Source organism: Thalassophryne amazonica, chromosome 4 (genome assembly GCF_902500255.1).
Source record: "Thalassophryne amazonica chromosome 4, fThaAma1.1, whole genome shotgun sequence".
Lineage (NCBI taxonomy): Eukaryota > Metazoa > Chordata > Actinopteri > Batrachoidiformes > Batrachoididae > Thalassophryne > Thalassophryne amazonica.
Window position 1 is genome coordinate 81,472,693 of NC_047106.1, and position 13,895 is coordinate 81,486,587.

At 38.1% G+C, this 13,895-nt stretch overlaps 1 protein-coding gene across 8 annotated transcripts in view; it reads right to left on the reverse strand.

Moving 5' to 3' along the window:
- The window catches only part of trip12 (thyroid hormone receptor interactor 12), a 183,472-nt gene that overhangs the window by 121,242 nt on the left and 48,335 nt on the right, over nt 1-13,895 (reverse strand). For all 8 annotated transcript variants that reach the window (XM_034168159.1, XM_034168158.1, XM_034168157.1 and 5 more), the window contains 4 exons: nt 11,597-11,702; nt 10,592-10,728; nt 1,628-1,711; nt 360-455 (listed from right to left, as the gene is read on the reverse strand). In XM_034168159.1, coding sequence (XP_034024050.1) covers nt 360-455; nt 1,628-1,711; nt 10,592-10,728; nt 11,597-11,702 — 423 coding nt within the window. The remainder of the gene's footprint in view (nt 1-359; nt 456-1,627; nt 1,712-10,591; nt 10,729-11,596; nt 11,703-13,895) is intronic.

Sequence of the window (13,895 nt, forward strand, 5' to 3'; positions counted from 1 at the left end):
AGAACAATGCACAAAAAAAAACAAATTAAATAGCCGATAATACAAAAAAAAAAATGTATTTTCTTTGAACAGAAAATATATTTATTCTATATCATCCTAAATATTGTCATCACAAATGTTCTTGAAATATTGTGATGTAGTTTTGCGGCTGTGTCACCCACCCCTATTCAGCAATGTACTTCAGTAGCACACAAACACTCAACTAAAGTTACCCCACTTTAATCCTATAATTAATTTAAGACAAACTTGACAGTTTTTTAAAATGTACCTTTGTCAAAGTAAACAAACATGTTTTTGTGTATAAGCATTTAATCAAAACCCAAACACTACAAATGGTAATTTAAGGAAGTAATACTCACTGGCACCACTGCCTATGGTCCTATGAAACAGCTGTGACATGCGAGGCCCCAGTGGCCCAAAAAGATGTGGGGGGAGACCCCTGGCCTCCAGCAGGGCTATAAAGGACAAAAAAAAAGGTTTCCAAAAGCACTGTCAAAATCTGTCACCTTCTGCTTACTTATTTTTCAAATGAGGTTCGAAGCAAAAAATGTACCATTTCTTTTGATCAGTGCCAACTTGGCTTCTTAAAGACCTTCTCTCATTATTCAATCCTTATATGTTGAATGTTGTTATTATGTGACTAAAAAGGAGAGCTGCTGCTTCTTTAAAAAAAAAGAAGCCATGGTAACAACTCCCCTTAAGAAAATCAAACTTAGCCCGAGGGGATACTGGCAAATTATAGCATAATTTCTAATCTATGGTTCTTATCAAAAATCATATGGGGGTCTCAAATCACAATTTTGTATATATGGCAGACTAAAATATTTTCTAACCTCAGCAGGTGGATTCAGGGTTTTTAGTTGGACTTTTTTTTTCCAAAAACACCATTTTATGCATACTTTTGTTTGATAAAATTCTGAATGACCTGTTATAGACCCCTTTCCATTTTAGCGTAGTTACCCACAGTTCCAAGCGCACCTCCATATTGTAGGGTAGAAAATGTAAATATAGAGCGAGCACCAGTGAACAGTGAAGCACCAGTTATTGCTAAAGGAAAACTATGGATAAATTATGCATGCTGATTGGGTGTACGAACTGTGGAAATGCAGTTAAGAGGTCACAAAGATTTTTGGAATCTCGACGGTCATTAGACATCAAAGATTAAGGATGGAGGTCAGAGGGGGTCTGAGTTTTCTTCTTTTTTTTTTCCCCTAGACTTATTTGAGCTGGTAATCTGTGTTGGGGATACAAAATTGAACTGTCTGCAAAATCACCCCTTCAAACGTAAGTACTTTTGCCATGACAAAAAAACAAAAAAACAAAAACATCTAAACTCCAGGTTCTACATCATAAGGATCAATGCCATTAAATGCCTATAACTTCTCTTTGGACTGACCAAATGTTGCTTCATCCAAAGAACCACTGGAGCATACGTGGGGCATCGAAACGGAAGTGCTGACAACATTTTTAAAACACATTTTGAATGTTAATGCTGTAGCTTTTGTCTGCAGCGGGTTGCCCAACTAAATGGTGTTGGGCAAAGCATTATGGGTAACCACATCCCGAATGGAAAGGGGTCTATTGGCAACAGATGTTAGAGTTCATTTGAGAAAACTGCTTAAGATACCTTGAAGTCTTCCCATTTCAGAGTCATCAGATTCACTCTCACCAGAGGTGGTCATGCCAACTGCTCCAGCAACAGAGCTTGAAGCTGCAAAGAAAAACAAAACAATTGAGTTACAGGGACAGGAACCACCATAAATATTTATCTAAAAACCCTAGTAGTTTTTTGTGTGTATTGTTTTGAGGGGGGAGAGAAAAATGATCCAAAATGAAATCCATATTACGTATAACAAGCTCATTTACCGTATTTGTTTTTTTTTTTTTAACTGTCAATTTTTGTCTCCAAACTGGTCTCTATTGTTTGTGATACGTTTGTGATGTTAAAATAAAAGTTTGTGCTTTTACGGTTTCACCTGTTCATCTGACCTCTTAAAATAAGTCAAGGTTAGCCATCTTTAAACTTGTCCAAGGTCTGTGTCCCAAGAATGTTCCCTGAATTTGAAGACCCTGGCAGTAACAGAAATGGACTTACACTGAGCGCGCGCGCGCACACACACACACACGCACAGCCTTCGCAATATTTATAACTTTTTTTACCCGATGGCCATATTTTGGCCTTGGGTAAATTAGATTATTACATAGCTGCAACGTTACGCGTGCGCTGATTGGCTGATTACCGGTCAGATATTTTCCCATATTGGACCAGTTTCCATGACAATCAGGCCAAAACGCGTATTTTCCTTACAAACCAGAAGCTAAAAACGTGATTAGAAAAAGCAAGTCGATCATGAACGTACTCCATAAATATCTTAATAGCATCTGAAAAAACACACAGATTGAAAGCTTACCAGCAAACAACTGGACCATCTGTTAGCAAGTTCCTGCTCTGCCCAGGTGATCTGTTGGGACACCGGCCGTCAACTCTGAGATGAGCTGCTGCTCAGCTCGGCTCTAGAGGTCTGAAGTGAGCAGAGGAGGTGAAGTCATTTTTTTTTTTTTTTGGAAGTGAACTTCACCTCCACTGCTGAAGAAAACGGCTTCACTTCCGCTCTGACTATGAGCTGTGTACAAGCCGTCAGCAGCTTTCATATTCGGGCGATCCCGTGTTTATATACAACCCTTTGCAATAATTATGGAATCACCGGCATTTGTTTTATGCCAAATGGAACAACATCTGCAATGTTGCTTCAAAACATGAAAAAAAAAAAAAATGTGGAAAACCGTTTAAATATCAGAAAATTTGAGCTGCTGAAAAAGGGACATTTCCAAATAAATGTCAAATATGGCAGGCCTAACTGTTAATGTAGTGTCTGTAACATTATTACAACCCCTGGCAATAATTATGGAATCACCGGCCTCGGAGGATGTTCATTCAGTTGTTTAATTTTGTAGAAAAAAAAGCAGATCACAGACATGACACAAAACTAAAGTCATTTCAAATGGAAACTTTCTGGCTTTAAGAAACACTATAAGAAATCAAGAAAAAAAAAAATTGTGGCAGTCAGTAATGGTTACTTTTTTAGACCAAGCAGAGGGAAAAAAATATGGACTCACTCAATTCTGAGGAATAAATTATGGAATCACCCTGTAAATTTTCATCCCCAAAACTAACACCTGCATCAAATCAGATCTGCTCATTAGTCTGCATCTAAAAAGGAGTGATCACACCTTGGAGAGCTGTTGCACCAAGTGGACTGACATGAATCATGGCTCCAACACGAGAGATGTCAATTGAAACAAAGGAGAGGATTATCAAACTCTTAAAAGAGGGTAAATCATCACGCAATGTTGCAAAAGATGTTGGTTGTTCACAGTCAGCTGTGTCTAAACTCTGGACCAAATACAAACAACATGGGAAGGTTGTTAAAGGCAAACATACTGGTAGACCAAGGAAGACATCAACGCGTCAAGACAGAAAACTTAAAGCAATATGTCTCAAAAATCGAAAATGCACAACAAAACAAATGAGGAACGAATGGGAGGAAACTGGAGTCAACGACTGTGACCGAACTATAAGAAACCGCCTAAAGGAAATGGGATTTACATACAGAAAAGCTAAACGAAAGCCATCATTAATACCTAAACAGAAAAAACAAGGTTACAATGGGCTAAGGAAAAGCAATCGTGGACTGTGGATGACTGGATGAAAGTCATATTCAGTGATGAATCTCGAATCGGCATTGGGCAAGGTGATGTCGCTGGAACCTTTGTTTGGTGCCGTTCCAATGAGATTTATAAAGATGACTGCCTGAAGAGAACATGTAAATTTCCACAGTCATTGATGATATGGGGCTGCATGTCAGGTAAAGGCACTGGGGAGATGGCTGTCATTACATCATCAATAAATGCACAAGTTTACGTTGATATTTTGGACACTTTTCTTATCCCATCAATTGAAAGGATGTTTGGGGATGATGAAATCATTTTTCAAGATGATAATGCATCTTGCCATAGAGCAAAAACTGTGAAAACATTCCTTGCAAAAAGACACATAGGGTCAATGTCATGGCCTGCAAATAGTCCGGATCTTAATCCAATTGAAAATCTTTGTACGCAATAAGCCTGGAATAAAACAAATTTTCACTCTTGGAAATAACTGACAAAATACTGAATTTTTATTTATTTATTTATTTTTGAGTAGTGTAGTGCGCATAGGAAGTTTGTATTGCCATAGAAAATTCAGAGCTTAAGTAGATTTTTCATGGATAGTCGTATGAGGCTGTGTTTGAAGGTGGGATGTACAAACTCTTACATAGTTTTAACAGACAATGTGTACGTTTGTTAAGACATGATTGACACAGAGATACTAAGAGATAGTTATTTTAAGATAAAGATTGACGTTCATCCAACATGGTCAGACATGTATACACACACAGAGATACAGGAAGGAATAAACACAGTTACTGTGCATGAAGTACAAACATATGGATGTGAATACAACACTTATTGATAACGTGAGTCAGGGACATTTAGGTTTGTTGTGAAATGTGGATTGATATGTAAACCACATGTGAGCCAACGACTTACATTTTAACATTTGAGGTAGTAATAATATAAATTTTGATCCAATACAAACATTCAAAAGCCACTTGGCACAAATTAAACATATTTGATAAGCATGTTGAGTTGGTAATAAACACTTATTATGTGATTTGGGTCTATGTTTTGATTGATGTTACATTATATTATTATTTGAATATGGAGTTTCATTTTTTTTTTTTTTTTTATTTAGTTCTGATAATTTTTAGCCTGCTAACATATTTTTGCAGGCATAGTGAATAAAGCTTCACAGTTAAAAACATTTGGTCTGAAATGAAAGATTTTAGTGCCTGCCTGTTACATGTTTTGTAGCAGACAGACAGCTATGAGTGGTACAGCTCTACAGGCAGAGAAGAGGTGACTACCAGAGGAAAAGAAAGCGGGAGGGGGGAAAAAAGATCATTTCTCTTCACACCATACAGACTCACTGGCATATCACACAAGTCACGCACAGGCAGACAGTTCTGACTTATGGTTAAAATTTTAAACATATTAATTCTGAACAAGTTATTGAAATTAATGTCACGTCTGTTGTTTTACAAAGTGAAAATATCAGGTATCAGCTTTAGTTTTAAAGTAATGCACTAATTTTGAAGGTTTTAGCGTTTAGACACACATGCCACAATACATTATGGGTAAATTACTTAACTGACATGAGTGGTTGGTTGGTATAACACAAAACTTATTGAAATGTGTGGTGGGTATTACAAATAAATCTGTACTTGCAAATATGTCATTTTTTCCATTTGTACAAAAAGGCAATTTGAAAACTGAAAATTCACTGCCATCTACTGCTAGAAGATGTCAGCGTTCATGGCTGCCACACATTCGCAAAAGTGCTGAATCCACTTAAACCGAATTTTCACTTTCAAATTCCTTTTTTTTTAAAAACAAATGACAAAAGTTAGCTTGTTTAAAATTTTAACCATAAGTAAAAACTGTCTGCATGTGCATGACTTGTCTGATATGCCAGCGAGTCTCTATAGTGTGAAGAGAAATTAACACCCCCACCCCCCGCTTCCTTTCGCTCTTCTCTTTCCTTTAATTTATGGTCACCAGGTCTCTTTTGCTGAAAAAAGGCTGATCTGAGACAGAAGCGCTGGCTCATTGTTGTGTCAGTAGCTGCAAGTGTACTGAAGTCAATAATGAAAGTTATCGGTTTAGCTTTTATCTAACTTCCGCTAAATGTTTTTAGGGGTTTATCTGTCTAGCTTTGTAAAAGTTAACTTTTCAGTTAACGGATTAACGGTTATCAAAGCTAACTTTTTGGTTAGCTGCGCCCACCACTGGCTACCAGAAACATCAGTGAGCCACATTTGAAATAATTTGCAAACAAATGTGAAAGAACACGTTTAACTGACTGCTGTTCTCAAAAGTTATTCTCCTGCAGACCATTTTTTCACTTTACCCTGACACAGAAGTTGTAGCTCTTGATCAGAGTTAGGTTACAATCTCAAGATGCCACAAACGGCGCCATCTTGGAAGTACTAACGTTACAAAGTCAAAATAAAGGTTCTGAAAATTAATCCCCAAAATTTTCATAATAAGGGATACATATAATTGTGCCATGCGCAAAGCCATATTCAAAAGCTGAGGCCGATCTGACAAACAGCCAGAGAGATATGCAAGCAACATACCCACACACAGATGTTTCTTGTTTTATAGACAGATGCCCATGTAAAATCTCCTGAATAAGAAAATAAAACGCAGCATGTGGTAAAAGATTGTCACCCTCAAAGGGTCTGTGCTAACAACATTTTGTCAGGTGAGCTCATCATAAGCACTGGGGTAGTTACTCTTCTCTCTTTTTACAAACAAATTTGCACTTAAAGACACTAATTTAAAATTGATTAAATACGCAGATGACATGACCCTTGCCGGCCTGCTACAGAAATCTGACTCCTCTGGTGAAGCCTCCTATCTTGCCCACACAACGGCTCTTGAAGCTTGGTGTCTCGACAGCCAGCAAGAAATCAATGTGTCTGAAAAAAAGGAGCTTGTTTTTCCCATAAAGCAAGAACTGAAAGTACAGCCAGTTTTACTCGATGGCCAGCTTGTTGAAACGGTGGAAACGTTTAAATATCTCGGTACAGTCCTTGACAGTTGTTTGAGCTTCTCTGAAAACACAGATTTTATTTTGAAGAAATGCTCACAGCGACTTGGTGTCAATCTGCAGATTTTAGAGCTTGTGTATTCTGCACATACTGAGAGTATTTTAACATTTCATCTTTGTGTTTGGTTTGGTCACTTGAGTTGCAAGTGTAAGGACAAACTAAACAGAATTGTAAAAATGGTGGGGAAAATTGTGGGAAAACCCGAGAAGCCTCTGGCCCACATTATCACTGACAGGACGAGGAGGAATGCTCAAAGAGTCCTGGCAGACAGCTCTCAACCTCTGTCCTGTCAGTTTGAGCTTCTGAAGTCCGGGAGGCGCGACAGGACTCGTCTGGCCAAAGGTTCTTTTAAAAAAAATTATCTTTTATACAAAATGCCATCGCCATTGGGAACTCAACAAAGTGACCAATCCACAGACAAAACCTGAACTGCTTTACTACTGTTTTATTTATTTTACTAGAACTCATTTTACATTTTATTTATCTTATTAGATCTTATCTTACTACTTCTTTTACAACCCCAATTCCAATGAAGTTGGGACGTTGTGTAAAATATAAATAAAAACAGAATACAGTGATTTGCAAAGCCTGTTCAACCTATATTCAATTGAATACACCACAAAGACAAGATATTTAATGTTCAAACTGATAAACTTTGTTTTTGTGCAAATATTTGCTCATTTTGAAATGGATGCCTGCAACATGTTTCAAAAAAGCTGTGACAGTGGCATGTTTACCACTGTGTTACGTCACCTTTCTTTCTAACAAAACTCAATAAGCATTTGGGAACTGAGGACACTAATTGTGTGTCATGACTGGGTATAAAAGGAGCATCCCCAAAGGCTCAGCCTTTCAAAAGCAAACATGGGGCGAGGATCACCACTTTGTGAACAACTGCGTGAAAAAAATAGTCCAACAGTTTAAGAACAATGTTTCTCAATGTTCAACTGCAAGGAATTTAGGCATTCCATCATCTACAGTCCATAATATAATCAGAAAATTCTCTGAATCTGGAGAACTTTCTACATGTAAGCGGCAAGACCAAAAACCAACATTGAATGCCCATGACCTTCAATCCCTCAGGCGGCACTGCACTAAAACCGACATCATTGTGTAAAGGATCTTACTGCGTGGGCTCAGGAAAACTTCAGAAAACCATTGTCAGTTAACACAGTTCGTCGCTACATCTACAAGTGCAAGTCAAAAACTCTACCATGCAAAGCGAAAGCCATACATCAAAAACATCCAGAAACGCTGCCGCCATGTCTGGGCCCGAGCTCATTTGAAATGGACAGACGCAAAGTGGAAAAGTGTGCTGTGGTCTGATGAGTCCACATTTCAAATTGTTTTAGGAAATCATGGACGTCGTGTCCCCCGGAAAAAGACCATCCAGACTGTTACCAGCACAAAGTTCAAAAGCCAGCATCTGTGATGGTATGGGGTTGTGTTAGTGCCCATGGCATGGGCAACTTACACATCTGTGATGGCACCATCAATGCTGAAAAGTACATCCAGGTTTTGGAGCAACATGCTGCCATCCATGCAACATCTTTTTAAGGGACATCCCTGCTTATTTCAGCAAGACAATGCCAAGCCACATTCCGCATGTGTTACAACAGCGTGGCTTCGTAGTAAAAGAGTGCAGGTACTAGACTGGCCTGCCTGCAGTCCAGACCTGTCGCACATTGAAAATGTGTGGCACATTGAAAATGTGTGGCACATTGAAAATGTGTGGCGCATTATGAGGTGCAAACTACGACAACAAAGACCCCGAACTGTTGAACAACTGAAGTCGTACATCAAGCAAAAATGGGAAAGAATTCCATTTACAATGGCACCATCAATGCTGAAAGGTACATTCAGGATTTGGAGCAACACATTAGTGTCCTCAGTTCCCAAACGCTTATCGAGTGTTGTTAGAAGGAAAGGTGATGTAACACAGTGGTAAACATACCACTGTCACAGCTTTTTTGAAACGTGTTGCAGGCATCCATTTCAAAATGAGCAAATATTTGCACAAAAACAAAGTTTATCAGTTTGAACATTAAATATCTTGTCTTTGTGGTGTATTCAACTGAATACAGGTTGAAGAGGAGTTGCAAATCATTGTATTCTGTTTTTATTTACATAACGTCCCAACTTCATTGGAATTGGGGTTGTATTCCAATGTATTTTAATGTTGTCTTTTTTCTGCTGGTGATCCGAAGACAATTTCCCACCCCGGTGGACAATAAAGAATTATTCTATTCTAAACATGCAGGTAGACTAAAGAAGAGGTCAAAGTATCAGGATAGAACATCTGAAGCAATAAATCGGTCCACAGAAAATGGACAAGAAGGGCAGGAAAAAGAAGCCAATGTATGTGTGTCAGAACTACAAGATATCAGCTAAATGAAATGTCGCATATTGTAAAGCCAAAAAAAAAAAACAGAAGTAATAATAAACTTAAGAAAATAAGGTTGCAGTAGCCTAAAGAGAAAAGATCGGTGTGGATGATTACATGAAAGTGATACTCGGTGATGAATCATGAATATGTATTGACCAAGTTTTGCTGGACGACATTGCTTCAGAAAATATGTTATTATGACACTATTGTCTACGTTGTTTTAAGTTCATTTTACGCCATAGATATAATCACTATATAGCAAAATAATGCAAGTACATCCTTTCAAAGAGCAATGAACTTTTAATTCTGAAGAATATTCAACATTGGAGTTGAAATGTGAAAAATAAAATAACCGAAACCAGTGATTCATATTTCAAATGGGTGATATGAGCTAATGGCCCCTCAGTGTCTGAACTAATGGGCCATTTTTTCCATATGATGGGCCCTTCTCAGTCATCAATGGGCCTATGCAAAGTGGAAAACAATAATTCAAGACTTGTCATGTTATTTTACTGAAGAGCCATAACTTGAGCCAATAAAGTAAAAGTTAAATAATTCATTTCATTTGATATTATGCATAGGTCATAAATAAAGTTTAAAAGGTCAAAAACTACTGCATGGATATAATGTCTGCTCCAGTGTTCAAAACTTACATATAGTAGCTTTAATCTTGTGAGACAGACAAGGCAGAGAGTTGAACTCTATCAAGCTGTTTAGCAACATTTGACAAAGTGTAAATGTTAACTTTTCTCATTAAACGTTTTTGAATTGGATTATATCTCATCATTCCCGTTGGATGAGTTTACTGTGCTACACATTAAGTGTGTATTTTTTTGTTTGTTTTCCGTTTGTTTTTGGTTTTTTTTATGTCGCTTGACGTGTCACGCCAGACCACCTTCAAAATTTTGTCAATTTTAAGTTTGTCTGATTTTGTACAAATTAAGGGATCACATACAGCAGGTAAAATAAATACTGAACACAATCAATCAAATTGACCAATGCCAAGGCTCTATGCTGCAACGCTGATCTGTCCAAGGCTATGCAAGAAAGCTGAAACCAGCTTATGGAGAACAGAGTCAAAGAACTCAAACAATCATAAAAGCCGATTCATTCAGAGTTCAATAATTTTTCCTCTACTTGATATGGGCATACATATGCCAATAATTAAAGTAATTAATTTGTGGCATGTTTAAAGAAGACAGAATATTCAGTGATGGAAAAAAGTTTTAATTTGTTGTAATTTGTTTATTTGCTACAAATTAAGAAAGCCAAGTGAACATCCCCGACATGTGGTGATTCCCCAATATTTCTCTAGGGTTGAACAGCACCCAACATAGTAGAGAAGCCTGAATCTTCGACTGGACTGTCCAGTCGAAGATTCAAGCTTCTCTACTATGGAAACCACCTGGACAACTGAGAGGCTTCACAGAAACAAAGCACCCAACATATTCTACTGACATAAGACATGAAGACTAGCTAAGATAGGTACCTGAAGCCCCTTGTGATGCTTCATCAGTGCGAGCAGCTGATGAGTTGGCCCCATCCTGATTGTTGTCGGAGTCAGCCATTTTCTCCTGTCGGCGAGCGTCAGCTGCCCCGCGCTTGCCCAGGCCTGAGCCCCGCCGACTGTAATGAGTACAAAAAATTACTAAAGTGACTGATGGCAGAGCAAACATACAGAGCATTCCATATTGCCCACCATATAAAATCATATCAAAGCAGTCATAGGGGTTGCCGACACTTGATATTTTAATCCTCGGATGAAGTCAAACATGAAGTGCAGTGAAGATTGATTGGACAGTAAGGTCAAGTTCAGATATGACACTTCCAAAGTTTATAGCAATGCAAGACTTGATGGCATGCTGAAAAGAATGAAATCTCTGCACCTAATGCTTATTGTGAAGCAAAGTGGCCAATGCAGAGAGAGAAAGAGATTTTTTTTTTTTTTTACCATTTCAAGAGGACCTGTAATTTATAGCCTGGTGTGACTTAAATATAGAAAAATGATTCCATACATTTTCATAACAGTGAAGAACACATTAAACTGCCTTTTTGTTTTAAATAAACGGTGGGGGGACACTTTGTTACAGAATCGATGACTTAACATGACTTTAAAACAGCCGGGTCACACTTAAAACATTCCTTATATGAGTACTTGTGACAGTTTGACAACTTTGAGCTTTTCCTCATATATTTGGCAATCATCGGGGGAGGTATGGAGATAAAATATAATTAGCTGGCATGTTCATGTAAAGCAAATATGGATAAAGATCTTTACCAAACAGTAAAACATCCTGCCAGATGACAAACAACTGATGAAATGGATGCCTATTCCCATGCACAGCTTCATACCATCAAAACTAAATGATTCTTAACATTCAACACTGATTAAAAATCACTACAGCACTGATGTAAAGTAAGAACCTGAAAAGTAGAGTTTTCATATAAATATAATGCTAAAATCTGACCCCAAAGGATCGAACAGATTTCATACCTGGTGCTGGCACAGGATCCCGTGGTCTTCTGGCGTGTGCTCCGCCGAAAGCTGGGGAGCTCTGCTGGAGGAGACTCGCTGCGCTTTTTTGTGGACTTCCTCAAACCTTAGCACATAACACAGTTACAAATCACTGGTGAAACTTATTAAGACAGCCCAAATTCTTAAATTTAATACTTTGTCCAAATGTACTGTTAAGGAAAAAAGTTTGCACCCCTTCCTTCCCCCATGAATGCACAAACTTTGACTTCTTCAACTGTAACCCATGCTTCAATTTTACTGAAAGCTTGCACGAATGTCAGACTTTTATAGGGCAGTGTACAACTCATTCAATTTCAGGAATTCATGACTGTATCCACTAATTATAATCCTTGACATGCTGAAGATGATTGGTGTGGTTCAACAACATGCAGGTGAAATGACAGCCCCTGGAAAAGCAGGTACGGCAAAAGTGGGGTCACTGCACTTCTGACAACTAAACTTCAATTCAGTTTGTACACAGCTTAAGCCTAACATGTTACCTCTTACAGAAGTATATACAACCCCAATTCCAGTGAAGTTGGGATGTTGTGTAAAATGTAAATAAAAACAGAATACAATGATTTGCAAATCCTCTTCAACCTATATTCAATTATTCATTGGAATCATTCAATTACTAATTGGAAACAGGTGAATGTCATGATTGGGTATAAAAGAAGCATCACCAAAATGCTCAGCCGTTCACAAGCAAAGATGGGGCAAGGATCACCACTCTGAACGACTGCGTGAAAAAAATAGTCCAACAGTTTAACAACATTTCTCAATGTTCAATTGCAAGGAATTTAGGGATTCCATCATCTACAGTCCATAATATAATCAGAAGATTCAGAGAATCTGGAGAAGTTTTAACATGTAAGCAGCAAGGCCGAAAACCAATATTGAATGCCTGTGACCTTCGATCCCTCAGGCGGTACTGCATTAAAAACTGACATCATTGTGTAAAGGATCTTACTGCGTGGGCTCAGGAACACTTCAGAAAACCATTGTCAATTAACAGTTCATCGCTACATTTACATGTGCAAGTTAAAGCTCTACCATGCAAAGCAAAAGCCATATAACAACAACATCCAGAAACGCCGCCACCTTCTCTGGGCCCGAGCTCATTTGAATTGGACAGACGCAAAGTGCAAGAGTGTGCTGTGGACTGATGAGTCCACATTTCAAATTGTTTTTATAAATTATGGACGCTGTGTAAACTGGACAATATAAGAAAACAACCATCCAGACTGTTACATTGCAAAGTTCAAAAGCCAGCATCTGTGATGGTATGGGAGTGTGTTAGTGCCCATGGCATGGGCAACTTACACATCTGTGATGGCACCATCAATGCTGAAAGGTACATCCAGGTTTTGGAGCAACATGCTGCCATCCAAGCAACATCTTTTTGAGGTACATACCTGCTTATTTCAGCAAGACAATGCCAAGCCACATTCTGCATGTGTTACAACAGCGTGGCTTCGAAGTAAAAGAGTGCAGGTACTAGACTGGCTTGCCTGCAGTCCAGACCTGTCGCACATTGAAAATGTGTGATGTATTATGAAGCACAAACTACGACAACGAAGATCCTGAACTGTTGAACAACTGAAGTCGCACATCAAGCAAAAATGGGAAAGAATTCCATTTATAAAGCTTCAACAATTAGTGTCCTCAGTCCCCGAATGCTTACTGAATGTTGTCAGAAGGAAAAGTGATGTAACACAGTGGTAAACATACCACTGTCCCAGCTTTTTTGAAACATGTTGCAGGCATCCATTTCAAAATGAGCAAATATTTGCACACAAACAAAAAAGTTTATCAGTTTGAACATTAAATATCTTGTCTTTGTGGTGTATTCAATTGAATATAAGTTGAAGAGGATTTGCAAATCATTGTATTCTGTTTTTATTTACATTTTACCATATCCCAACTTCATTGGAATTGGGGTTTTTAGACCTTAATTTTGTATAGCCTTTTCTATACAAAATTAAGGTCTAAAAATTACAGATAATATCTAAAAGACAATACACAGCAGCATTCATTACACCCAAACCAGACAGCACTGGTACCACAACACTTGAAAAGGACAGAACTTCTCATCAACTTATTGATCATGTCAATTAATGTGATTAATGGTGTGCTGTGGACAGTCTGTTTTTAGCCATGTCCCTCAACCTCTTTACAGTATAAGCAGAGCTCCATTTTTCCTCCCATTTCAACTTCATTCTGGTGTTGTACAGAGGCAAAAATTACACAAAAACAAACATCACTGTTAAATACTTAT